The following is a 26691-nucleotide window of genomic DNA, read 5'->3' as shown; positions in this document are numbered from 1 at the left end:
ACAGTATCAAAAGCCTTACTACAGTCAAGCTATAGCACAGCTACCGCTTTCCACAAGGGCGTGTTACCTTGTCAAAGAAAGCTGTTAGCTTGGTTGGACACGATTTGGGTCTTGCCAAATCCACGTCGTTGCCTATCACCTTTTTATCTTCCAGGCTTGGAGAAGCAGGTGAAGCTGGGAAGGCCAGCCATGGCCCCGCCCCCTCCAGCCAAGGCCACACCCCCACGCACTGCTCTCAGCCACCAGCGGCCCTGTGCAGGACAGAGAGAGGGGCTGAGAGGTCTTCCCTTCGAGATCCTGCCCCCCAAGCGCAGTCCCAAGACCAGAAGAGTTCTATGTCCCCACTGTAGTTCGGGGGCAGCCTGCATTCCCTCCCACCAAAGGTTCTGCAACTGGGGTTAGAAATGCCAGTCCTGGCTCTTGCCCAGGTCCACCGAGGTGGCCCGCTCGATTGAGCGTGAGCAGGCAAGCCGGGCCTCCGCCGGATGCAACTGAAGCTCTGTTGTTGTTGCAGAACCCCCTCTTGGCCCTGGCCCATCTTTTGTAGCAACGTAGCCTCCTGGAAGCGCACGAGCTCTGCTTGGATTGTTTATCACAAACTGGTCATTTTCGCAGTTCTCCACCATCCGTGCCGCTTGGTTTTCACAGCTCTCCTCCACCTCCTTATCCTGTGCCTTGTTCTTGATTTAGGGCGGAGGCATTTGCATTTTAAGGGCCTCGGTTTGTACTCTCTGTCCGGCTATCAGGGTCTCAGGATGAGGATGCTGGCATCTTGTTTCTTCCCTCCCTCTTTTGTAATTTGCTGGCATCTTTTCTCTTATCTACTCTCAGTCAACCTGTGGAACTCCTTGCTAGAGGATGTTGTGAATACCAGGACTTAACAGGGTTCAAAAAAGAACTAAATAAATTCATCAAGGGCTATTAGCCAGGGTGGGTAGGAATGGTGTTCCTACCTCTGTTTGTCAGAGGATGACAGGGATTGATCACATGATAATTCCCTGTTCTGTTCATTCCCTCTTGGGCACCTGGTACTGGCCGCTGTCGGCAGACGGTACTGGGCTAGCTGGACCGTTGGTCTGATGCAGCCTGGCCGGTCTTATTCCACGCATGCCTCATTCACGCACAGAACAGCACAATAACGTCGAAAGGGAATTTCAAACAGGATGGAACAATTCTGTCTAAGGCAGACTAGAACAAAGCACTCTCCAGTGTTACTATGAAATATCCACGTGTAGACAAAATTATTTTAATACCCATTTAATAAACTTACAATAAAGGACAAAACAAATTTCATCCCAAATCAATGTTGCCAGTCACCCGTGACCCGTTTGTATTTCTGTGTCTGATTTTGTAAGCAAGTCGATTTTAAGTGAGGTGATTTGAGGGGGGGGGGGGGTAACGCAAGAGAAATCAAACTCCTAAAAGGGTTACACTAATCCGGACAGGTTGACTAATCACTGCTCTAATCTACGGGATCAGACACGTATACAGACAAAACCAGAAGCCCTCCCCTTCTCCATCCCTGGGGTGAAACTTCTGAGTTCCGGTCGGAGGTGAAATTTGGTGACTGGCTTCGCAGTGGAGCTGTTGAATGGAGTCGAGGAGGGGGCTTTGGAGTGGTGGAGGAGATGCGGCCCGAGGGGTTGGAACTGGGAGGGCTTCTCGGTCAGTACTGCACACTGGAGAGCGTCACGTCCCCCGCTACCTCCAGCTGATCCACCAGGTGGGCCGGGATACGGTGGAGATAGTTGAACACGTGCAGCCCGTTCACCGACACCTGGTAGCAATTCTTCGTGCTCAGGATCTCCATCTGCAGGGGAGAGAAGATTGACGTTGGTGTGGCTCCGGGTCCGCGAGGACCCCCGTCCCACCGGTACCACAAGGCCCTGGAGAGCCCTCACTTTGTCTGGCAGCACGTTAGCCAGGAAGAGGAAGTTGAAGCCAAGCAAACCTTCTCCTGACTCGCAGGAACACTTCCTGCCAGAGCCGGCGTCACGCAGCCGCTGGCTACGTGTCAAGCTCGCATCCTGCCACGGGTTGCCCCCACGGACACAGACTGTGGGTGCAGCCTACATAGCACCTACAGCAGCAGTTCCCAGCCTGTGGGCCACAGACCCCTGGTGGTCCACGACGGTATTGCCGGGGGTGCGTGGAAAGTTTTTAAAAGTGTAAGGTTGGCCGGATCCTCCTCCTCTCTTTTCTTCTCTTCTCTTCTCTCCCCTGGTTGGGGGGTGAAATTTTAACAGATTGAAAAGGGGTCCATATGCTCAAAAAGGTTGGGAACCCACGGACCTAGAGAGCCGTGTAGGTGGCCCACAATTGTAAATACTTTGAGGACGGCTGCTCTACACCACCCCGGATAGGTGTTACTTCTCACCTCTTCTTAAAACTTCCAATTGACAGAGATTCCACACCCCCCCGTAGGCCATTTATCCCAATGTTTCACCACCCTGGCAGGTCGGAAGTTTTTCCTAAAGTCCAACTTCAACCTCCTTTGCTGCAGTTTAAGCCCCTTGCTTCTTAACCTGTCATCAGTGGTTAAGGAGAACAATTTACCACCACCCTCTCGATAGCAACTTGTTTGTACTCGAAACTAGATACCCACGCTCACCCTCAGGTTTTTTCAAGTGTTTCCTCATAGGTCATGTGTTCTAGAAGTTTCCTAATTTGTGTAGCTTTTCTCTGGGCTTGAGCCAATTGTGCACATCTTTCCGGACGCGCTGTGTCGTGCCCAGAATCGGACACGGTACTCCAACTGACGGTTCATCAGTGCCGAGTGGAAGAACGACTTCCCATGTCTTCCTTTTCATATCCCTGCTAATCCCAGCATGATGTTCGCCTGTTTTATTGAGCTGTATTACATTGTTGACTCATAGGTCGTCCGTGATTCATTTTAATCCTCAGGTCCGTTTCTGCAGTACTCCTTCTTGGGCTGTCCTTGCCATTCTGTATTGGCGTGGATGGGTATTTCTTCCCTAGCGTAGCATTTGTCCTGGTTGAATTTGATCCGGTTTAGTTGAGACCATGTCTCCACATTGCTAGAAGCATTTTGAATTCTAACCCTCTCTTCTCAAGTGCTTGCTGCTCCTCCCGGCTTGGTATCACCTGTGGATGTTAGACGTGTACTCTCTGCGCCATCCGCATCATTTAAGAAGATATTGAATAGACTCACACCAAGGTAAGACCCCTGTGGGACCCCACTTTATATGCCCTTCAAGCTTGATTGTGAACTGCTACTCCGTCACTAGATTGTGAACCGCTACTCCGTCACTAGATTGTGAACCACTATCCATCCTGTCACTAGATTGTGAACTGCTACTCTGTCACTGGAGTGTGAACCGCTACTCCGTCACTAGAGTGTGAACTGCTATCCTGTCACTAGAGTGTGAACCGCTACTCTGTCACTAGAGTGTGAACCGCTACTCCGTCACTAGATTGTGAACCACTATCCATCCTGTCACTAGATTGTGAACTGCTACTCTGTCACTGGAGTGTGAACCGCTACTCCGTCACTACTCCTGGCCTTTCAAGCTTGATTGTGAACTGCTACTCCATCACTAGATTGTGAACCGCTTCTCCATCACTAGATTGTGAACTGCTATCCTGTCACTAGAGTGTGAACCGCTATCCTGTCACTAGAGTGTGAACCGCTATCCTGTCACTAGATTGTGAACCACTACTCCGTCACTAGATTGTGAACCGCTATCCTGTCACTAGATTGTGAACTGCTACTCCGTCACTAGAGTGTGAACCGCTATCCTGTCACTAGATTGTGAACCACTACTCCGTCACTACTCCTGGCGTCCACTTTTCCAACCAGATGCGCATCTAGGCTCTGTTTCTATGGTTAATCTGTGAGGCAATGCGAGACAATATCAAAATCCTCTCTCAAAATCAAGAGAAATCCCATTTGCTGTTTGCTGCCATTCACCAGACCCGTTACCCGGTCGAAGAAGGATGCTAGGTTGGTCTGACATGATTTGTTCTTGACGACTGCATGTTGATTGTTATTATCTTCTAAGTGCTTATAAATGGATTCTTTGATTATTTGTTCCATTATCTTTCTGGGTATAGAAATTTAGCAGACTGGTCTGTAATTCCCTGGGTTGTCCTTATATTCCCTTTTTATAGCTAAATTTTACAGTTGTTCTCAAAGGGTGCATCTACGCCGCACCCTAAACTCGAAATAAGAGGTGCCATTTGTGCCAATGGTGTATGTTATTTCAAATCCATTTCAAAATAGCTTATTTTAAAACCTGGCATGTCTACACAGCACCAAATTTCAAAATAACACGCTATTTCGAGACATCCCGGAACTGTCGTGGAACGAGAGTTATTGGGATGCCAATATTGCGCATCCGTTTTTTTTTTTTAATATTTTGAAATAACGAGCAGCTTGCGTAGACAGGGAGTAGCTATTTTGGATATCCCGAAATAACCGTGTCATGTAGATTTACCCAAAGATAATCACTAATGGCTCACAGATCTCACTGGCTAGTTCCTTAAATCTTCCACGATGTATTTCGTCAGGCCCTGCTGACTTGAAAACACCGAATGTATTTATGTAATTCTTACTCGGCCTTTCCCTGGTGTAGCCTCAGAAACTGCTCCAGGTACGCTGATGTTTGCTGTTAGTTTAGCGATCTCCGCTACGGGTTTTTTTTTTCTTGAATACCGAAACAAAACAGACATGCAATACGTCAGCTGTTGCTGTGTTTTCTGTTATTGTCTTCCCCGTCCCCTAGGACATAGGGTTGGAAGAAACCTCAGGAGGTCATCAAGTCCCCTAGCGCACTTTTTCCATCTTCAGTAATTTTGTCAGCTGTTTCAAAAAAGGTTCCTCCACCTCTTCTTCCTGGCTAGGTGTGTATGGTAGACCCATGCCACCATTTCACCCTGGGTTGGGTTTTTTTAACGCCTTTTCTATCTTTACCCGGCAACTTGCAACAAGTCTGCCTCCCACTTCTATCTCCGCCTCAGTGTATACAGCTCGGATACACAAGGCAACGCCACCTCCCTTCCCCCCCCCCCCCCCAGCTGGTTAATCCTGAACAAGCAGTACCCTTCTCTATCCAAGCATGTGATTTCTCCCACCAAGTCTCCGGGACGCCAATTATCTCGTCACTGTGATGATTCACGTGTATTTCTAGTTCCTCCTGTTTTGTCTCCCTGCGTCAACATGCAGTCGACCCACGATTTGCCGACGCGCCTGGGCTTCTCGGTTAATCTCATCGACTACACGCACTCCCCCCCGCCCTCGCCTTGCTGCCTCTGTATCAGAGGCAGCAAAGGGGCGGGGGAGGTGGGAGCTGGTGCCCATGGGGAGTTGGCTTTTAGGCCGGCTGCCCATGAGCACTGGAGCCGTGGAACTGCCTGCTGCTCGCCCCCACTGCGCTGCTGCCTCCGATAGAGAGACAGAAGCACAGAGCATGAGGGGGTAGGAAGTCGGCTTTTAAGCCAGCTCTCCGAGCGCGCTGGGTGTGCGCCGCCGCCTCCCCCCGCTGCCTCTATCAGAAGCAGCAGTGTGGGGCGGGGAGGCAAGGGAGGCTGGAATGTCAGTGCAGCCCCTGACCACAGAGAGCTCAGATCCCCCATAGACAGGGGCTGCTGCTGCCTCATGCTGCTGCCTCTGATACAGAGGCAGCAGCGCAGGGCGGTAGAGGACTCCTTGGGAATGGGGCCGGAGCACTCTCGCTGCCAGCCCTGCCCCCGGGGCCTATCGAAGAATCGCGTAGCCGCTACGTTTTGAGGCGGTGACACGATTATTCAGTTAATCGTTATCTCACCTCCCTAGCTCAGACATCGGGGACGTTCATCCGATTCCCCCTCTGGTCCGTTTTTCTCTCCATGGCGCCTGCTGCAATCGACTGGGCTCCCACCAGACTCTGACACCCCCCCCCCCCCGGGCCAATCTAACATGCGAGCTTTTGTCACCTGCCCCCATCAAGCCTGAAATTCAGCAGCGATGCCCATATATCTTCCTACTCTCATTCCTGGACACAGCCGGGCCAGTTCCGCTGAAATACAGCCGGAAAAAATAGCCGTCCGAAGCTGCTACCTGCTCCGAGCAATTCCACCCTGAATTTCAGGCTCCATTATACACAACTGAAAACGGGGGGTCTCGTCACGGAAAGGACCAAGCCACCCCAATAATCAGGGGTAGTGAGAATAAATGCTGCACAACACAGACACTTCTGTTCTCTCTGGCTCCCAACACAAGAAATTAGGAGTATCCTGTGACATGCAAGGACACAAGAGGCACAATTACGCTGCGGTGTTGTTTTGTGTGTTTTTTCCGCTGTCAGAGGCTTTCATTGAGGCCAAGAAATTAGCAAGATTCAACAAGAGATTGGCTGTCCCTGTGAATAAAAAAACCCCTCTGGCATTGTACTAGTTCAGTCTATCAGCAGCTTGGGCCAGGAGAGAAAACCTCAGGCTTCAAGCTAAGCCACCGCTAATTAGTCGGCATTCCCTTGTTTGAAACAAAACCAAAACCCAACAACAATTGATCTTGACTCTTTGGCTGTGTCTAGACTGGCCAGTTTTTCCGGAAAATCAGCCGCTTTTCCAGAAAAGCTTGCCAGCTGTCTACACTGGCCGCTTGAATTTCCGCAAAAGCACTGACCTCCTACTGTAAGAAATCAGGGCTTCTTGCGGAAATACTATGCTGCTCCCATTCGGGCAAAAGTCCTTTTGCGCAAAAGGGCCAGTGTAGACAGCTGAGATTTGTTTTCCGCAAAAAAGCCCTGATCGCAAAAATGACGATCGGGGCTTTTTTGCGGAAAAGCGCGTCTAAATTGGCCACGGATGCTTTTCCACAAAAAGTGCTTTTGCAGAAAAGCGTCCGTGCCAATCTAGACGCTCTGTTCCGAAAATGCTTTTAATGGAAAACTTTTCCGTTTAAAAGCATTTCCGGAAAATCATGCCATTCTAGACGTAGCCTTTCTGTGTCTGGACCACTCCAATACCGGTAAATTGAAATTCTCTCCTCCCCCACAGTGGCAAGGCCCCTCTGAAGTTGGGAAAAAATATTTTCTTGGCCAGGGTGCTGTCTCAGCATGAAATGGGGCTGATGGATTTAGTTTCACCGGGGCCTGTGGTTCTGGGGAGTCCCTGATTCCAGAGGCGACACGTTGGGGGTAGGATAAAGGGTCATGTACCCTCCCAAATGATGTGGGGAGAGGGTCGAGGCTTGGGGTCACCCCACTCCGTTTCCTAGCCCCCCTCATTGCTCAGGGGGAGGGGCTTGGTGGAAGGGGTGGAGTGGAACGGGGCAGGGCACTAGAGCGGGCTTGGGGAAGGAGTGTAGCGGTGGCAGGATGGGGATGGGAAGAGGCAGGCCCTGGGACGGAGAAGGGGGGGATGTCCTGGGCCCCGCACCCTCCTAGGGGCAGCGCTCCCTGAGGTTAAGGGTGGCATGGGGAGGAGTCGCTGCGGGGCGAGGGGGGCTGGTGCCCCCTTGTGTCCTTCCCCACTGCCTGATTCCTAGCTGCCCAGCCCCCCCAGCTCCGACAGCCGCCTCCCGGGCTCACCTGGAAGGCTTGGCCTGACGAGAAAGGCAGGGTGGAGACCTGCCGCTCCTCGGAGCCCCACGTGCCGTGGGTCTGGGTGTTGCGCACCAGCGCCTGCTCCTTCAGCCGGGGGTTGATGTGCAGGGCGATGTTCCCGGTCAGGCTGTGTTTCAGATTGACGTGGAATCTAGGAGGCGGGGTTGGGTCAGCGCGGGTCACGGCGAGGCCGCCGGGCGAAATGGACCAGACCAGGGCGCAGCGGGGAAGGGGACGGACCTGTGTCTGGCCCCCACCCCGCCCGCCGGTGCCGGCCGCAGCCCCCCCTCCTCTCCCTGCCGGGATCCCACTTAATTGGTTTAACCGGCGACCGGATTCAATGGGATTCCCTCCCGTCCTCCTCCCCCCCCCCCCTCCGGCCGCTCCGATCAGCTGGGAGTGCAGAGCAACTTGGGCGCGGCCCCTTCCCGGCTGCGTGCGAAACCCACCTGTTGGCATAGAAAGGCACGTTCCCCACCAAGGTGATCTTGCGGTAGGCATTCTTTGGTAGGGCCACTTGGAATGGGATGGCCTGAAAAGAGAGCCCAGAATCGCCCAGGTCACAGTACCCGTGGGCAGGGAGGGGAGGCCGTCCCGACCCCTGGGCGGGGTGGAAGGTGGAGAGATCAGGAGACGGGAGGTAGGGGCGATGGAGTGCACAACCTGGTGCACATCTGCCCAGAACTGGTGCACGCAACAAAATTGATTCTGCACATGAACTGAACCACCCCCCTCCCGCCCATCACAGCACCAGGAGCTAATCCCCTAGCAGGAGAGGCTGACACACACCTCCAGGCTTATCAGGCCCTGGAAGGACAGCGTGGCTTTGGTCCCGCAAAGCCGCGCGCTCAGGCGGCCACCCAGGAGAGATTTCGGTGCCGCCTAGTGGATTAGCAGAGCCCCCCCAACCGGCAGCCTGTGTCGCTGTGAGTGGTGCACACCTGCCCATGCCTCAGTGCGTGCAACACATTTTATTCCGCACATGGGTGGAACAAATTAGCAGACACATTGGTTGTTACTAGCTCTGTGGATCTGTTGCCCTAACCACGCTCAGCTAGGTGCAGCTGCCTGCACCTTGCCACCAGGACGGCCGGGGGAGGGGAGTGTGGGTTTAGGAGCTGGACCAAGGCTGGAGCCATTGGGGGAAGGAGGGTGGGCAAATATCCAGAAAACCCTGACTCTGGCCCGGCTCTGCCTAGCTCCTCGCTGTTTGGCTGGATACTCACGGGGTTAGTCACAATCCGGGGCAGCTGGTGCTGGGGAGAGACACAGACAGTCAGAACAATCCCCCGCATCACCACATCACCCCCCCCCCCGGCCCATCAGAGCCCCAGGAGCGGAGCCGCTAGCAGGAGGCCCCCGACGCTCACTGGCGTTCCCGGGTCTCCGGCAGGCCGCTGGGCACGCACCCGCCCGGACAACGCTTGCTCCTTGCTGTGATGTGTGGGGGGGGAGCTGTACACTCTTGTGAACCCAGGAGTGTGGGCGGGGGGCAGGTTGCTGGGTTGTTCTGTGTGTGTGTGTGTGTGTGTGTGTCAGGTTGCTGGGTTGTTGTGTGTGTGTGTGTGTGTGTGTGTGTGTGTGTGTGTGTGTGTGAGAGAGAGAGGTTGCTGGGTTGTTCTGTGTGTGTGTGTGTGTGTGTGTGTGTGTGTGTGTGTGTCAGGTTGCTGGGTTGTTCTGTGTGTGTGTGTGTGTGTGTGTGTGTGTGTGTGTGTGTGTGTGTGTGTGTGTGTGAGAGAGAGAGAGAGGTTGCTGGGTTGTTCTCTGTGTGTGTGTGTGTGTGTGTGTCAGGTTGCTGGGTTGTTCTGTGTGTGTGTGTGTGTGTGTGTGTGTGTGTGTGTGTGTGTGTCCCCAGCGGGGGATGGTCCCTGCAAGGAAGGCATGTAGGCATGGCCACCTGGGCCAGGTGGAGGAATCTGACCAAAGCCAGGGGCGGGGCTGCCTGGGGGCTCAGGGACCAGTTGCTGGGGGCTGGGGCAGTCTGTTCGGAGGGCAGCATGAAGGGAGCAGACGGGGGGGGGGGGTTAAGGGGCCTGGGAACCCCTCCCCCAAGAGGACCAGGCTCTGCCCTGGCTCCTATGGCACCGCTGAGCCTGTGCTGCATCTCTGAGAAGCAAATACCCCTTGTATTGTGCGGCTGCCGGGAGCCACGTCTGGCTGCGGACGGGGTGGGGGGCTCCCCGACGCGCCGCCACACTGGCTCCCAAGAAGGCGCCTCTGGGCCCCACCCGGCTCCCGGCAGTGCCCCAGAAATGCCCATTCCAGCCGGGCCCACCTCTCTCCTGTGCCACCTGCCCCCTGGAGCGCCCCTCTGACAGGCACGTTCCCCCTCCCCCTCCGCCTCGTGAGCACCCCTCCCAGCTGCCAATGGTCGTGACGGGAAAGGACCCGAAAAGCAGGGACGGGAGGAAACGAAACAGCCACTTCCTGGCCCGTCTGCGACAGGGAAACTGCCCCCAGATCTGGTGGGAATCTGGTGCCCAGCGTCTGTGGCCCGCTTGAGTCTCCGTCACCCTGCGCAGGCCACGGTGCCGGGGACTCACGGTGCTGCTGGGGTTGTTCTGGTTTCAAGAGCTTTGGGACGGCGCAAGATGCCGGGCCGGGAGGGTTGGCGTGAGCAGTCACAGGGGAAGAGCAGCCCGACGGCTACAGGCGGCCCGGGAAAGGGAAGAGAAAAGAGGCCGAAAGCGCCAGGGAAGATAATCCCACCACGGTAAAAGCCAGGGGAGGAAAGCCACCACCAGGAAAAGAAAGCAGCCGGCAAACAACGGAAGTGGTGAGAGGCCCAAAGAAGCCGTCAGCGTTACGAGCAGCAGCTCCTCCATGTAACCAAGAAGAGATTTGGGATCGGCGTTCCCCGGAAGCGGTGCGCGTGGACGGCCACGCAGGAGAGGGTCAACTGATGAGCAGAGCGCCGCCCGCTAGGCGTGTTGTTTTGAGAGGTGGTGCACGTTCGCACGTGCCTCGGTGCACATAACACAATTTATTCCGCACACGGGTGGGCAAAAGATGCGCACGGGGATGGAAATGATTGGAAGGGAGCATTGATTGGGAATTCTGGGGCGCTGCACAGAAATAACAACTGGGCTTAACCACAGAAAAGGATCAACTGGTCAGTGAAGCCAGCCGTGTCCCAGACAGACCAGGCAGCAGGAAACAGCAAGGAAGCCACCATCCCAGCGCTGGTAGAAAACAGGCCGACAGGTGGGGACTGAGTAAAAACTGGCTGGCAGAGAACCGGCAGCAAAGGGAAGGCAGGGATCCTGACACCGATGTGCAGGAGAGGCAAATCCCCAGGGCTTCGTATCCCCAGATAAGCACAAAATCAGGGAGGGGTCGGAATCCAGATCTCCCTCTTGGAAGGACGGAACAATCATAAGAACATCCGGGCGGCCAGACTGGGCCAGACCAAAGGTCCATCCACCCCAGTGTCCATCCACCTGCCAATTCCAGGTGCCCCAGAGGGAGGGGACACAACAGGGAATCCTCACGTGACCCCTCCCCTGTTATTCATCTCCAGACAGAGGCTAGGGACACCCATCCTACCATCCTGGCTAGTAGCCATGGATGGCCCGAACCTCCATGAATCTATCCAGCTTTTTTTTGAACCCTGGTAAAGTCCTAACCTTCACCACATCCTTTGGCGAGGAGTTCCACAGGTTGACCGTGCGCTGGGTGAAGAAAAACTTCCTTTGGTTTGTTTTAAACCTGCTGCCTGTTCATTTCATCTGGTAACCCCTAGTTCTTATATCGTGGGAATAAGTCAATAACTTTTCCCTATTCACTTTTTCCATACCACTCATGATTTTATAGACCTCTAATCTATCCCCCCCTTAGTTTCCTCTTTCCTAAACTGAAAAGTCCCCGTTTTTTTAATCTCTCATCATATGGGACCCATTCCAAGACCCTCATCACCGTGCTTATAACCTGGGAGAGGAGAGCAATGCAGCGAGAGATCTGGGGCTATAGAAATGCAACAGCGACACCTTTAACATGGAACGAAGGACGCCCATTTTTACCAGCAGCTAATCAATGTGTGGAACTCCCCGCTGCAGGACAGCATAGAAATCAGAGAGAAAAGAGACCGGCTAGGTTGGGTCCTTCTCAGCAGTCTAGGAACTGAGGACCACAAGGGGCAGCCTGGGTCCTGCAATCCAGTCCTGGCAACACGTCATAATCCTATTTCTGGATTTCTCAAGTGCCAGTGAGGTTTCTGGTCACTCCTTTGGAAGGCTGATCCGGAACCTCCCGCCTCTGGTGGGTAGCCTATTCAAGGTAGGTCTGCCGACTCACCAGACCGGACAGACTTGGTCTGGCCAGTCCGGGAGAGCCTCGTTACCCTAATTCAAGGGCGTAGGCTGGTCTCGTTGTAATGAGCTCGGACAATGGCCTGAGAAACTTTCACCGTTTCGTAAATCTCATTAGCCCAGAACGCTTCCTGCTAGCTGCCCCACTTTCACCCGCTACTCCTGAGTCTACCCTCTTTTTGCCCAACCGTAAGCTAATAAGACCATCAGAACGGTCAGCCCAGGTCAGACCAAAGGTCCGTCCAGCCCAGAGTCCTGTCGGCCGACAGCGGCCAATGCCAGGGGCCCCAGAGGGAGCAAACAGAACCAGGAATCACCAAATGACCCCTCCCCTGTCACCTATCCCAGCCTCTGACAAACAGAGGTAGGGACACCGTTCCTGCCTAGCCTGGCTAATCACGGTTGGCGGACTGATCCCCCATGAATTTATCTAGTCCTCTTGTATCTAGTCCTCTTTCTTGACTGACAGTGCACCTTTCCGGCCACTAACCCCCCTGCCCGGAGGCCTGGACTCTGGCAAGGAGTTCCACAGGTTGACTTCCTTTTGTTTGTTTTAAACCACTGAATTTCCCCAGCAGCACGGGCAGACGTAGGGTCTGGCTGTGCTACAGCGGGGGGTGCTTGGAGGGGGCATGCAACACTGCCACGGGCAGTATCTACCGGAGTACAATCCTAGCTGAGAGGCTAGGCTACCCCGGAGCTCTGTGGCTACACAGGTTAGCGCACACGCGGCTACTCCAGGCCCGTCAAGAGGGCGGGAAAAGGGGGCAGGTGCCCCGGGGCCCGGTGATTCAAAAAGGCCCAAGGCCCCTGAGAAGCAGCAGCTGGTGCTCTGGGCCCTTTAAATCGCCACGTGGCACGCTCCAGGCAGCTCTCAGGGCTGGCTGGAGGGTAGGGGGTGCCCAGCACGGCACGCGCTGGGTGGTACTAAAAGCTGGCTGCCCTAGCCCCGCCCCTTCCACCTGAGGCCCCACCCCTTCTGAGGCCCTGCCCCTTCCACTGAGGCCCCGCCTCCCCACCTTGCCCAGGTGGCTGGCAAGTGTGTCAGCCTCCCCTGGTCTACTCAAACCAGAAAGTCCACCTGTGGAACTCCCCGAAGTCACAAGTCAGGCATGTCTGCCCCCAGGCCCTCATGGGGCGTTGCTGGGTCTGTGGAGGGCTGGCTCCCCTCAGGAGAACTCCCTGCCCTCCCTGTGGCTTTTAAATGCCCCCCCCCCCCGGAGAGAGCAGGGCAGGGGGCTGCAGCTGCACTGCATCGGGCTGTGCCCAATACTGAGGCAGCTGGTACCTGTGCGGGGAAGTTCTTCGCTTTCTTGCTCTGCAAAGACAGAAGAGAGAATCACAATGCAGGGATGGAACAGTGCAGCCGATGAACCGATAAGCAAAAGCTTCTAGGTTAATGCTGTAGACGACACTCATTTCCCCCCCATCTCTGCCAGTATGTTTTTTAGGGCCAGTGACACAATCTATTTGCATATTCATCATTTGCTTAATGAATATGCAAATAAATGTTCCCGGTCCTCCAAAAGCTTGTGAATGGGTTTACTGGTCCCCAGTATCAAAAAGATTGGGAACCACTGGAGTAGAGGAGGTGTACGTCGTTAAGGAGACGTGCGAAAGCCATCACGGATGTCCAGGAAGATGTGAGCCGCTTGAAGACAACCAGGAAGCATCCTTTGTACTCAGGGAGGCTAGAATTAAATGGGCAGAACTGACGTGCCTGAGAGACAGGCAGACACCCCTAAGAGAGACACACACAAGAGCTAAGGATGGGAAGCCGGACAAGAGCGATCAGAGAACTGGAATCTCCGGGGTATTAATGCCAGTCAAGGATGAAGGATCGCAGCAGGATGCTGCAAAACCCGTCGACTCCCCTGTCGGACATGGATAACATGGGGGGCTCTGGCCATTGGACTCTGGGTTCGGTTCTGCAAGCCAAGCCTCAGAGGAGCCTCAAACCACAACCCGACTCCCCGCTCATGTTCAGTCTCTCTTGGCCTATAAGATTGACTTGAGCCACGACCGATACGTCATCTGCAGGACGTGTGTGTGTGAACGCACGTGCTGCTTTTCATACTATATTCTTAATAAACACAGTCTAGTGCCTTTTTCCCATGTGCTTCTTATAAGCAAAACACTTAGCCAAGTGCATCACACGGACCTTCCAGATCAGCCTTTGCGCTGAAGCATGCGATGGATTTATCCCCCAACAGATGGCGCCAACATTGTTGGTCAAAGAAGGCAGTCCTCTTGAGTGGTTAAAGCAGAGGTGGGCGGGGGAGAGGCATCGCCCGCAGAAGTAGCTAGCTCCTGAAATGGCTTCCAGCCGGCGGTGCTGTCTGAACCAGACTGAATCCTGAGCAATGTCGTGCAGAACGGAGAACTGCCCAGTGCACTGTGGGATAGCACTGGGAGGACTAGCGATACTGACAGGCAGCCTTTCCCGGGAAAACAACTAAATGTGCATCAGGTGAAACTGGGGGGAAGTAGCTTTGCTGCAGTGAAGCAAATTCAGGTTGTTTGTGTGAGGCTAAGCCGGGTGGCTTTGGTGGGAGATTAACCCACGCAACACTAGCTGGCTATAACGACGGGAACGCCGAGGGCTCGGAGCCACCGCCAGAGGAGGCGTCTGAGCCAAGCGGCGCACGTAAGCAAGCACAGCTAGTGCCGAGGTAGCGAACTTAAAGGGGGGATTTTGACACGTTTTCGCTTAGAAGACCCGTTGGACACCATGGGACGCCCGGTGGGTCTCTTTCTAGCCCGACGGTCTGTAACGGGCCATCGTTTCTAGTATTAAGAAAGCATCGTTGTAGTTGGGGCGTTCCCGTTACATTGAGTACAGGGCACAGGGAATATTTGGTTTGGTAGAGAGAGGGACTTTGGGCCAATAGCCCATTCTTAGTCTGATTCCTAAAACCAAGATTAGACCCCAAAATGCCAAGAAGGATCACGAGCAATGGCCCTATGCCTCCAGTATGGGATAAGAACATAAGAACAGCCAGACTGGCTCAGACCAAAGGCCCATCCAGACCAGTGTCCTGTCTGCCAATGCCAGGTGCCCCAGAGGGAGTGAACAGAACAGGGACTCATCCAGTGATCCCTCCCCTGTCGCCCATTCCCAGCCTCTGACAAACAGAGGCGAGGGACACCCTCCCTGCCCAGCCTGGCTAACTGATGGACCCATCCTCCATGAATTTATCTAGTGCTTTTTTAACCCTATTCAAGTCCTGGTCTTCACCACCTCCTCTGGCGAGGAGTTCCACAGGTTGTCTCTGAGTTGTATGAAGAACAACTTCCTTTTGGTTTTTTTAAACCTGCTACCTACGAATTTCATTGGGTGACCCCTAGTTCCTTATGAAACAAATAAATAACTGTTCCTTGTTTACTTTCTCCACACCGGTCATGACTGCACAGAGCCCTATCCTCTCCCCGCCAAGTCATTTTTTTTCCAGGCTGAAAAGTCCCCGTCTCTGATCCGCTCCCCCACCCTCAATGCATCAGAAGCTCACACCGAAGGGCCGTGTCCAATAACTCTTCCCTTTGCTGGGCAGTTTCAGCCTCTCTCTCTCCTTTTCGAGGGACAGCTTGTGCCTGCCCCGACTAGAGTCATACCCCAGCAAGACTTTGCCCTTCACTCCAGCGAGTGTCAAATTGCCTTCTGCTCCTAGCCAGCCTCTTAGCCAAAGCCCTTGGGCATCACCAGGTGAACAGGCGGACTTTAGTCGGAGACAGATGATTTTCTCTGCACTTCCTCTGCTGCCCCAGCCCTGTCTCTTCCCCCCAAGGCCCGCCCCTTTCAAGCGTGCAGATCCACCACCCCCCCCATACCAGGACCCAGATAAGAACACAACTGTAGGAACATAGGGACTGGCATAGCAGAGCGGACCTGTAGCCCTTTAGTCTACATCAGTGAGTGTCCAGTTTATACCCCAAAGCAGGAGGTCGCCTATTTTTTTTATGTCTCTCATATCTTTTATTCTCTCTTACTCAAGGTTGGGATGAAATTCTGGCTCCATTTCAATCACTGGGATTTTTGCCAGGGACTTCAGTCCAACCCGATTTGAATCCAGCACGTTCTTTTCCTCCATGTAAGCAGCCCATCTTTTTCTAAGGCTCTTGGGGAGATCATGCGGCAGTGAGTTCCGCAAGTCAACACAATTGCATAAAAAGGAGGATGAGAGACGTCGGACAAAGTCTTCAGAAGAAGACGACTAAAAGAACGTGAGTTAATTTTTATGCCCTCAAGCAGCTGAGAGGAAACAGCGGGTTTGCGCGGGACACTGGGGAGTAGGCAGGTGCAGATGAGAGAGAGTTTCATGTGAGCTGCTGTCCAATCTCCGGAGCAGCCCCTCTTCGTACGGTCACAGTGCACTGTGGACCCCGGTCTGCCTTTCTGCTCTTGAATGCCGGACCCTGTGATAGCTCCAGCTGCCCCCAGTGACTTGCTGAACCCGGATTTCACAAATCGCTAAACCCTCTTCGTCCGCACACCGACCTGCCCGTGACGGCCCCAGCCACGGGCTGCCAGCTACTGCCCTACCCAGATCTGAGCTTTGGCACCAGGAGTGGTCCTTTAAGCACCGTGTGCCTCCCCCACACATCTGCACCCTCCCCTGGCACTTCTGTATAATATGCCCGGGATGATGTTGCTATACTGTGCCTCCCTCCCTATCCTGCCCCCTCCCATCCTAGGGCTGTGAGTAATTGACGCGAGTCGTCTGTAGCAAAATACTCACTTTGGGACCTGGAGCCCCGAAGACCGGCTGGGTGAAGACCGGCTGGGCGAACACGTTGGAGATCTGCAAGGACAGAGAGGCCGGCTAAGCAGAGCACCGGCGCGTCAGCTGCGAAAACGCCCCCACCTTGCACTTTCACTGCCCCTTTGCCACACACCACAGCAGGGGCTGGGCTTCTCGGCCCACCGAGGCCCCACAGTGGAGCAAAGCCCCCCACAAGAGAGCCCAGACCAACAATTCCTGCAGGGAACGGGTCCTACATGCGCCACCTCTTCCCTGCGTCCCTCCTGCGCTGGGGACTCACCTCTTCCCTATTCCTCCCTCGCGCTCCCAGGACGTCCGGATCACCGTGAATCAGCTGATCCACAGCCCTCCAGAAGTGCTGGGAAGGAGAAGGGGGGCTGACGGGTGAGGGAAAGCAGAGGGATTGGGGCTTGTTTAGTCTGCAGAAGAGAAGAGCGAGGGGGGATTTGGGAGCAGCCTGTAACTCCCTGAAGGGGGGTTCTAAAGAGGCTGGCGAGAGGCTGTTCTCAGTGGGGGCAGAACGAGGAGCAATGGGCTCAAATTGCAGTGGGAGAGGTCGAGGTTGGAGTTTAGGAAACACAATTTCCCTAGGCGGGTGGGGAAGCGCTGGGAGGGGTTCCCTAGGGATGGGGGGAATCTCCATCCCTAGAGATGTTTTAATCCCAGCAGGACCAAGCCCTGGCTGGGATGGTTGAGTCGGGTTGGTCCTGCTTTGGGCCGGGGGCTGGACACGGTGCCTCCTGAGGTCTCTTCGTGCCCTGGGATTCTAAGGCACAGGACACGCTTCTTTCCAGCCGGCTGCATGGCCTCCTCCCGCTGCTCCTCCGAAGTCCTCCGGCTCGGGCCTCCCTCCCAGCCACCTCTCCTGGACCGGACATCCCTGCAGTAAACGGTGTCCGGCCGGGAAGAATAGCAACCCCACGCCCCACAGCGTCAGCCCCCCTCCTCCATGCGGAGCACCCTGGGGAGGGGGGGGGGGACTGGTGCTCGCCTCTGTGGGGCACCAGCACCGGTCAGGACGGCCCTGGGGGGACAGCTGGAGCTCCCATGCGGATGCATCGGGGTACTTACGGCGGCCGATTGAAATCCGTACGCCGGGGCGGGCTGGCATCGTGAGTCCTGGGCCCAAAGAAACACACGCGGGTAAGTCATCGCCCTGGGGTTTAGGGGCGCAAGAGAGCGCAGGCCAGGGCGGTAACAGGCAAAGCGAGAAACTGAGAGGCAGCCGCCGTGGGCCCCACACCCGGAACGGAGCCTTCTCCCCAGCGGGGACCCTCCCTCCTGGCTTGACAGCGTTCCCCCAGCATGCCTTGCTGCGGCTGCCCCTTTTAAATTGGCCGCTCTAATGGGGCTGTCTGGCACATTGGGGGCAGCCCCGGAGGGCAAGGCACGCTGTCGCACCCAAGGGCCTGTGGGTGTCTCTCGCTGGAGAGGGGGCTCCCATGGAAACCCCCCCCCACCTCCTCTGGCTGTCCTGGCCCGTCAGGAGCACACACAAGTGGCAACAGCGAGACGCTCCGGTTTGGCCCGGCCGCTCCTCTGGAAACGAAGGGTCCGAGGTGATTGGCGTTGCCCGGTATTACAGCACCAGGCCAGACGGAGCGGGCTGGGACGCTGTGCCCCGAGTCCCAGTGCCACTCCCTTGGGGCCGTCCCAAGCCACGGGCCAGCGGCAAACCGTCCCTTTCGCCCCTCGCCGCTTCCAGGTCACCCGGAATGAGCAAACCATTCTCCTCCCGCCAGGACGGGGCTTCTGGAGGTCGAGCAGAGCCGTCCAGCAAAACCAGGGGCAGCCTCGGGCAGACGCGACATGCACAGCTGCGTAGGGCACCTGCGGATTCGGGGCCCCACATTTTCAGGCGCCCCTACGCAGCTGTGCGCTTGTTTGCCTGCGGAGGGCGCGGACTAGCACGGCTGGTTTCTCTCCGGCCTTTCCTTGCGGCTGCTGCAGGGCTTTCTCCCTGCACGTGCGCCTCTTGGCCATCAACAGCCGGCTAGCGAGGGCTCCCTGCTGCCAGACGGGGGGCAGAGAGGAACCTCCTGCCTCTGCAGCTCCTCTCCGGACCCAAGGAAGCTCTCAAGTCACACCCTGAGCCCAGCAGAAGTTGCATGTGGGGGAAGGAGGGAAACCCCAGGCCCCTGGCAGGAGCCGCACGGGAGAGGCGGAGGGAGGATACAAGGCCAAAGCAGGTACTCACACTGGGATTTGTGAAGGAAGCCCCAGGCCCCTGGCAGGAGCCGCACGGGAGAAGCAGAGGGAGGATACAAGGCCAAAGCAGGTACTCACACTGGGATTTGTGAAGGAAGCCCCAGACCCCTGGCAGGAGCCGCACGGGAGAAGTGGAGGGAGGATACAACGCCAAAGCAGGTACTCACACTGGGATTTGTGAAGGAAGCCCCAGGCCCCTGGCAGGAGCCGCACGGGAGAAGCAGAGGGAGGATACAAGGCCAAAGCAGGTACTCACACTGGGATTTGTGAAGCTGATGCAGTTCACAGTCACGTCGCCGTTGATCTCCAGGCTCTGGACGGTATAAAGGGGAAGGCGGTGTTTGTATTCCAGGAAGTGCTGACCGTTCACAGAGACCTAGGGAAAGAGCCGAGGGAGGGAGAGGTGAGGACCAAGCTAGGAGTAAGAAGAGGAGGGTATCCGTGGGGGGGAGCATCGCATCAGGGTTGCAATATGCAACACCCACCCCGGTGTTCAAAAATTAAGCATCATGCCGAATGTTCCTTCTAAGTTTTTCCACCTGTGTGCAGAATGCATTTTGTTACATGCGCCCAGGTGTGTGCAGATGTGCACCACCAATAGACACACATGCTGCTGGCTGTGATCAGCTGGGAACGCCCTGCTAATCAGCGGTGAATCTCTCCTGGGAGGCCGGACAAGCTCCCGGCTTACAGGGAACACGGGTCATGCCCCGTCCAATCACCGGACTGGCTGAAATATAAAGAATACTCGGCTTGGTCTATTTGCCCTCTGGGTTTCCTGGCTTTGGGGGCTTCAGTTTCAAACTCTTCTCCACTGGGACCTGGGTTTGTTTTGTTTTAGGGAAAGCTGAGAGGCCGGTGTAATCAGAAATCCAGGAGCGTAGGCTTGAAGAAAACCAGCAAGACAGCGGGGACCCCTTGCCCTCGCCTGCGTCCTAAAAATGTCATTTCTGGGGCTGGACGGTCCCTGCTAGCCTCAGCCCAAGGGGGAACATTTTGGAAAGTTTCAGCAAAGTCTCTTCAGTGACTCTCAGGCGTGGTCAGCACTTCACACCTCGCTTGGACCCTCCCGGGGGCACAAAACCCACCCCCCAATGCCCCATGGCCAGGCTGAGCTCAGCCCCGGTGGGACGATGGAGGTCAAAGAGGATGCAGAGAGGCTGTTCTCAGGGGGTGCAGGTGGCAGAACAAGGAGCAATGGGCTCAAGTTGCGGCGGGAGAGATCCAGGTTGGAGATTAGGAAAAACTCTTTCCCTAGGCGGGTGGGGAAGCGCTGGGAGGGGTTCCCGAGGGAGGGGTGGAGTCTCCATCCCTAGGGGTGTTTAAGTCCAGGCTTGACCAAGCCCTGGCTGGGCTGATTGAGTTGGGTCGGTCCTGCTTTGGGCTGGGGGCTGGACTCGGTGGCTCCTGAGGTCTCTTCCCGCCCTGGGATGCGATGATTCTGTGACTTGGATACCATCATTCGGAGAGGGGGGAATTGCACCGCATTGGCCGTGTGGTGGCGCTGGGACGGGGCAGGGCTGGGCCCCGGCGTGCAGACAAGGCTGGAGGCAGATCTGCCAGGGAAACTGAGGCCGGCACCCAGGGCAGGCCTTTGTGCCGCAAGACAGGGGAGTTCTGCTCTCTGCAGCCGAGGTGATGTGTTGGGGGGAGGAGGGGGAAGGGTCAAATGCCCCCCACCCGGGCAGGGAGCAGAAGGGCGGGACCAAGCCACAGCTGGGGCTCTGTCTGGGAGCTCATTGGCCGGGAGGCCTGGCCGCTGGCGTGACGGGGTCTTTGACAATCGTGAGGCCGCACCCGAAGCCCTGTCCGAGGAAGGGGACCCCGCCCCCGGCCCTGCAGGGCTAGTGCCCCTGGGTGGGCCGGCCACGGAGCCCTGCGCTCACCTGGTAGCAGTGGTTCCTGACGTGGAGGATCGCCTCGAAGTAGACGCCCGGCTGGAAGGGCATGTGATACGTCCGCTCCTCCGCCCCCCAGCGGCCGCTCTGTTCCGTGTTGCACACGACCACCGGGCGGCTCTCGTCGAAACGGGGGTTGAAGTGGAAGGCGATGTCCCCGCTCCCGCACCGCAGGTTCACCCCGAACCTGGAACGCAGCCCCACGGCGTCACCTGGGCCGCCCACGCCAGGAGGGGGAAGTGGGGGGGCCTCACCAGGAAGGTTCAGGGGGGCTGCCTGTGCCGGGGGGGGGGGGAGGATGGCCCGAGCCAGGTGAGGGGGCTGCTGCTTTTGACGGGAAGTGGGCATGGAGGACTGTCCACGCTGGCAAGAGAAATGGGGGCATGCCCCACACGGAGCGGGTGTGGGGGGCTGCCTGGGCACAGGATGGGGGAGGGGACTATGGGGGGACAGAGAAGCTATGTAGGGCAGGTAGGTCTGGGACTGGGCTATGGGGCAGGACAGAGAGGCGATGGAAGGGGCCTTTCTTCAGGGAAATGCCCACGGAGGAAGGTGTCACGGGGCAGCCCTGCTGAGGTGGGGAGAGGGACGAAGGCTGGTGGGGGGTAGCCCTGCCTTAAAGAGGGCGTCAGGGGGTGGACTGAGCCCAAAGTCCCCCCCACTGGAGACCTCAGGGCTCTGCCACACCCATCCCAGGGAGGGAGCAGTGGAGAGGTCCTCCAAGCAGCCTAGAGTGGCTGCATCAGCTGCAACCAATCAGGGCCCAGGAGGGCCATATAAAAAGGAGCTGCAATGCAGCGCAGGAGGGAGCTGGCCAGTCTTGGGCTGAGCTCTTTGCAGGAGAAGGGCTGTGTGCGGACAGAGCCGGGGGAAGAGTCCCAGGCAAATAGCATCTCCAAAGGGATACATACAGCCCCATGCCAGAGCCCAGGTTACTTACAGAGGGAGCTCCGGGGGGGGCTGGAGAAACTGCCCGAGAACCCGAAAAGCGGGTCGCCAGGGGACCAACCGCACAAAGCAAGCGAGGGGGCTCAGGGCAGAGAGGTGCTGGGCTGTGCTCCCCGGCATCAGGCAACGGCGCGTTTTGGGTGACCTCGGCGCGTGGCCGCCAGGCCTGGCTGCTTCCCCTCAGAGGCTCGCCGGGTCCCACCGCACGGCCTCTTTCTGCTTACTAGAGGCAGGCTAGTCCATACCGGGGGGGGGCACCCCTCTATAGACCTGGCCTCCCTTTCTGGGGACAGACTCTGCAGTGATGTGGGGTGGCTTTGGGGGAACCCCCCCCACTCCGTTTCCAGCCCAGGGATCCTAAGGCAGCTGCAACAGACGGGGTTTGTTCTACTACTTCCCCCGAACGATCCCTCCAAGGGCCATTCCTCTGGGACCTGCTCCTCCAGCACCCGCCTCCTGCCTTGCAGCTCCCAGCTCTGCCCCAAACACCTCTCAGCTCTGGCTCCTTCCCTCCCCCTCGCAGGCCACCTCATGCACTGAAAAGGAGCCCTTGGAAACCAGGCTCAGCTGGCTCTTGACTGGCCCCAGGTGGCCTAATTAGCCCGGCTCTGGAAGGCTCCTCGTTACCTCCAGGTGGTCCAACCGGCCTGCTTGTCCAGACCGCCTCTGGAAAGTCCTACCTGGCTCCAGGCCAGCCCCTGCCGGTCCACCCAGGGAACCGAGACTGACTCAGTCTAAGGCTCACATCCTGGCCTTCTAGCTCTCCTTTGTAACTCTCCGGCCTGACCCTGTGCCAGCACATTCCCAATCCTTTCCATGGCAGGTCGGACCTCCCTGGTCCGGCACCCTCGGGGAGTTTGCCAGACCAGGGGAGGTCAAGGTGCCCACCCCAGCTGCTAGCCCTGCTCCCCTGCCAGCTCTGCTCTCCACCACCAGCCCGGCCCCTGAATCTGGCCAGCTGGGGCTCTCTGATCCAGAATATCCCTAGTCCTGCCGGATCATGGAGGTTGCCAGACCAGAGAGTTTAGAGGTTTAATCTGTATAGGGTGGGTTTTTCAGACTCAATAACAACAATGTACAATTGTCTCTATTCGTCACTGGCTGTCCACCGAATAGAAACGCAAATATGTTGCTTTTCATTTTCTTGTCTTTTTTTTTTTTGGTGTGCTTTCTTTTGGGGCTTTTATTTTCCGGTTGCTCTGCTGAAGAATGGCTAGCTAGCACGTCTGCTGCTGTGCAAATACCACTCTCCATAGCCGCAGACTAGCTAGCTGGCTGGGCAGAGAGAAACAGAAGATCAACAAAAAAACACAGGCCGCTTTTCACGGCAGACTTGACCAGGGGACAAATTAAGCCGTGACTCAAGAGGGGGTAGGGAGGAAGCCAGAGCTGGGATGGGAGGGGGGTAGATGGGTCACTAGGCAGGTGGTGAGGCGCTGGGATGGGGTCCCTAGGGAGGGGGTGGAATCTCCACCCCTAAAGGTGTTTACGTCCCGGCGTGGCCAAGCCCTGGCTGGGTTGGTTGAGTCGGGGTTGGTCCTGCGTCGGGCCGGGGGCTGGATGTGGATGATTCCTGAGGTCCCTGCCCGCCCTTGGATTCCATGGGTCAGGATCTGGAGAGGCAGTGAGGACCATGGGGGATAAGGGGGGTGCTGAGCTCAAAGCCCAGCAGCTGGAACCTGCCAGCCCCCCCACTCCAGGGCAGAAGCCAGAACCCTGAATCCGCCGGCCCACGGGGACCTCCCACCGGCTCGCTGCCCCCCTGGCGTTTGTGGCTCCAGAGAGGGGCGGGGCCCATCCCCTCCTGGCAGACCCGGGGGCGGGGCCACTGCTTTGCCCCACCCCCTCCTTTCCAAATCACGGAGCAGGATGTAGCATTGGAAAAATGCTGGAGCAGAGGGTCAAATGGTCCCTTCCGACCTGACGCCGTGAGTGAGCCTGATCGAACTGTGGGTACCACGTGGGGCTGGCTCCCCCCCTCTCTGTCCCCAGTCCCCACCCTCGCTCCACCCCCATCCCTGCTCCTCCCCCTCCCTCCTGGAGCATCCTTAATGCTGTGAATTGGTGATTTGTGGGAGGGGGGCGGAGGAGGCGGGACACCGGTGGGCGGGAGGCACTGGGGGGGAATGGGGGAACTCCAGCCCCGGCGCACCCCAGGAGTCTGCGCTGGGGCGGTGGGTGTCATAGGCAGGGGGAGGTGTTACCTTCCCAAACCACCAGCTGGCCCCGCCCAGACTCCGCCCCCAGAACGCTGGCTGTAGGTATTCTGGGGGGGGAGGGTTGCTGCCCCCAGCACCTGCCCCTCCCTGAGTTCTGGGAGGCTGGGGCCACGTGGCACATTCCTCCCCATGATACAGGAGACAGGGATTGGGGCTGCGTGCTGCCCCGCCCCTCTGTGGTGCTGGGGGAGTGGCTTTGCTCCTGGGGGCGTGGCCTGAGCAGAAGGGGCGGGGTTGAGGACAGGGCTGGGGGCTTGCCTTTTCCCACCTTTTCCCACCACCCATGAATCTGTGTGCCTCTGCTCTCATCGACACCTTAGAGGTGGCAGTGTAGCCCTGCAGCCAAAATGCAGCCTTGTGCAATGTCCTGTGCCTCAGTTTACCTCAGCAGCCAGCCTTGCTGACTTACAGAAAGGAACAGCCTAGTGCTTCTGGTAAAGATGCCTTCATTAGGCTGCTTGTGGTTAGTGTTCCTGTGAAAGCAGGAATTGGCCAAAAGGGTCTGTTTGTCACTATTTGTCACTATTTGTCACTATTGTCACTGTCACTATTGTCGCCCTTTTAGAATTAGGATTGTTTTTTCCTGCAATGGGAGAGTGCAAGAATGGGGTTTTGCACTAGATCTGATCTTACGGAAGGAGCTCTGGGATTGTGTGTGGGTGGGTGCAGAAGGGGGGATGTGCGTGGGAGGATCGCCCGACCCGACGTGCGAGGGAGGAGCCGAGAGCCGACGCAAAGGCACCAGGAGATCGCCGTGTCCCCCTCGTGAGATGCGGCTGAAGGGCAGATCGGTGGAGCCCCGATCAACTGGGCCAGGCAAGCAAGGTAAGGAAACCAAGCGGGGCCTGAGCACAGCACGATGGTGCAAACCCGGCGGATCCCAAGGCAGGAAAACAGCTCCGAGAAGGACCCCAAACAGCTCCGAGACTCCAGAACTCGCCCCACCTCCCTACCGTCAGGGCGTCCCTTGCCCTGCCTTCCTAATGGGGGAGCCAGGCCAGCCCTGGGGCAGCTGGTGCTAGAGACGTCCTGCTCCTCGCTCCCTGAGCTCTCGCTGGTTGGCCACTAGAGGGATCCAGACCCACTGGTAACTACGACATTGACTCTGCATGTGTGTGTGTGTGTGTGTGTGTGTGTGTGTGTGTGTGTGTGGGTGTGTACACTGTGCGTGTGTGTACACTGTGCATACACTGTGTACACTGTATGTGTGGGTGTGTGCACACTGTGTACACTGTGTGTGGGGGGGTGTACACTGTGCATGTGTGTACACTATGCATACACTGTGTACACTGTGTGTGTGGGTGTGTGCGTGTGTGTACACTGTATACACTGCGTACACTGTGTGTGTGGGTGTGTGCGTGTGTGTACACTGCATACACTGTGTGTGTGGGTGTGTGCGTGTGTGTACACTGCATACACTGTGTACACTGTGTGTGTGGGTGGGTGTGTGTGTACACTGTGCGTGTGGGTGGGTGTGGGTGTGTACACTGTGCATGTGTGTACACTGTGTGTGGGTGTGGGTGTGTGTGTGTGTACACTGTGCATACACTGTGTGTGTGTGTACACTGTGTGTGTGGGTGTGTGTGGGTGTGTACACTGTGTGTGTGTGTGTGTGTGTGTGTAGCTTCTTTCCTACTGTATTCTTCATAAACGCAGCATGTCACCTTTTGCCCTAAGAGGATCCCCGGTGCTTTTTATAAGCTAACCCCCTTGGTCCCTCCGAAGAGGCACCTCGCCCTGCCGGGTACTGCATTGCTCCAGGAGCCCGCGGGCAGCTGGGTTTGAAGGGACCCATGGAGAGGGCAGAGGGCTGGGGCCGTGGGCGTAGGGATCCCGACGGAGGAGGGAGAGCGGAGGATTTTGCTGGGAGGCAGGTGGCTCGGGGAAGTGGTTTACCCGGGGATCTGAGTCATGCCCGGTGCGGCGAGGCGGGTGGGACGAGGGCCAGGGAGAGAGCCAAAGCTGCACCGGGAGGAGAAGCCGAGCTCTTGAAGGGGCGCGGGGGAGCCGAGAGCCGCTGGGTGGGCAGGGCGGGGCTGAGTCCCAAAGGAGGGCTGGTGGCGGGAGGGGACGAAAAGCACCACGGGAGGGGGGGTAAGTGGCACCCACCTTTTCACGAAGGGCTGGACTATTCCTTGGATTAACACCATCTTCCCTTCACTCAGGCCTCCAAAGATGGGCCCCGAAAAGGGGAGGCTCTGGAAGAAACCAACCACCCAAGTTTCAGGTCCACGGAGGAACCATACACTGGGGCCAGGCCCCCAGCTGCACGAGGCCTGGCCAGTCCGGTGGGGGGCAGTGAATGTCACAGGGCCCTACTCCTACGATTGGGCTGTGGGAACTCAAGTCTGCTTGGGGGTGACCGGCCGGAGGCCCTGAAAGCTGGGCACTTGTGCAGCCGCTCAGGAGAGATTCCAACGCCGCCCAGAGCTAGGTGCAGCGCGCCCAGAGCTAGGGCGTGTTTCCCCAATGGTGCACATTCACATGCGCCTCGGTGCACATAAAAAATTATTCCACATGGGGTGGATGGAAAAGATTAGAGGGAACATTGGTGACCGGGATGTCCCAATATTATCTGGACTTTCCTGATGTGAGGGGCTTTATCTTATATACTCTGCTATTAACCCCCTTCCCCCCGATTTTTCACACTTGCTGCCTGGTCACCCCAGCCCTGACAGAGAGAAGACCGTGGGAATCTCCGGGTCCCCAGCTCGTCTCACTCACCGGGTTGAGAATAGGCTGCTGGGATGCCATGCTGAGCTGCTCTGAAGCCGCACGCCAGAGCCCCAAGTAGCTGGCTCTCT

The 26691-nt window shown here is 56.9% G+C and overlaps 1 protein-coding gene across 2 annotated transcripts; it reads right to left on the bottom strand.

Moving 5' to 3' along the window:
• Nucleotides 1-1224: 1224 nt before the first annotated feature.
• Nucleotides 1225-26689, bottom strand: LOC102456182 (galectin-9-like). Of its 2 annotated transcripts, XM_075915399.2 has the most exons (11): nucleotides 26612-26689; nucleotides 25997-26085; nucleotides 20709-20907; nucleotides 19079-19198; nucleotides 17686-17733; nucleotides 16591-16653; nucleotides 13143-13172; nucleotides 8774-8803; nucleotides 7997-8079; nucleotides 7533-7698; nucleotides 1225-1810 (listed from the first exon to the last, which is right to left on the bottom strand). In XM_075915399.2, exons 1-11 carry the CDS (start codon nucleotides 26639-26641, stop codon nucleotides 1667-1669), a joined length of 1002 nt encoding a protein of 333 aa, XP_075771514.2. In that variant the 5' UTR covers nucleotides 26642-26689; the 3' UTR covers nucleotides 1225-1666. The 2 variants fall into 2 exon arrangements, with proteins under 2 accessions (XP_075771514.2, XP_075771515.2); XM_075915400.2 differs by lacking the exon at nucleotides 13143-13172.
• Between the last annotated feature and the right edge of the window lie 2 nt (nucleotides 26690-26691).

Source organism: Pelodiscus sinensis, chromosome 18 (assembly GCF_052426305.1).
Source record: "Pelodiscus sinensis isolate ZL-2025 chromosome 18, ASM5242630v1, whole genome shotgun sequence".
In the NCBI taxonomy this organism is placed as follows: domain Eukaryota; kingdom Metazoa; phylum Chordata; order Testudines; family Trionychidae; genus Pelodiscus; species Pelodiscus sinensis.
This window is presented reverse-complemented; position numbering and strand designations above follow the sequence as displayed.

Bases quoted from the DNA above. Each gene is read 5' to 3' on its own strand.
- LOC102456182 (XM_075915399.2), bottom strand. From the start codon at position 26,641: ATGGCATCCCAGCAGCCTATTCTCAACCCG. The intron at 19,199-20,708 runs GTGAGCGCAGGG...CTCTTTCCCTAG, and splicing joins TCAGGAACCACTGCTACCAG to GTCTCTGTGAACGGTCAGCA. The intron at 7,699-7,996 runs GTGGGTTTCGCA...CCCGCCTCCTAG, and splicing joins GTGCCTTTCTATGCCAACAG to ATTCCACGTCAATCTGAAAC.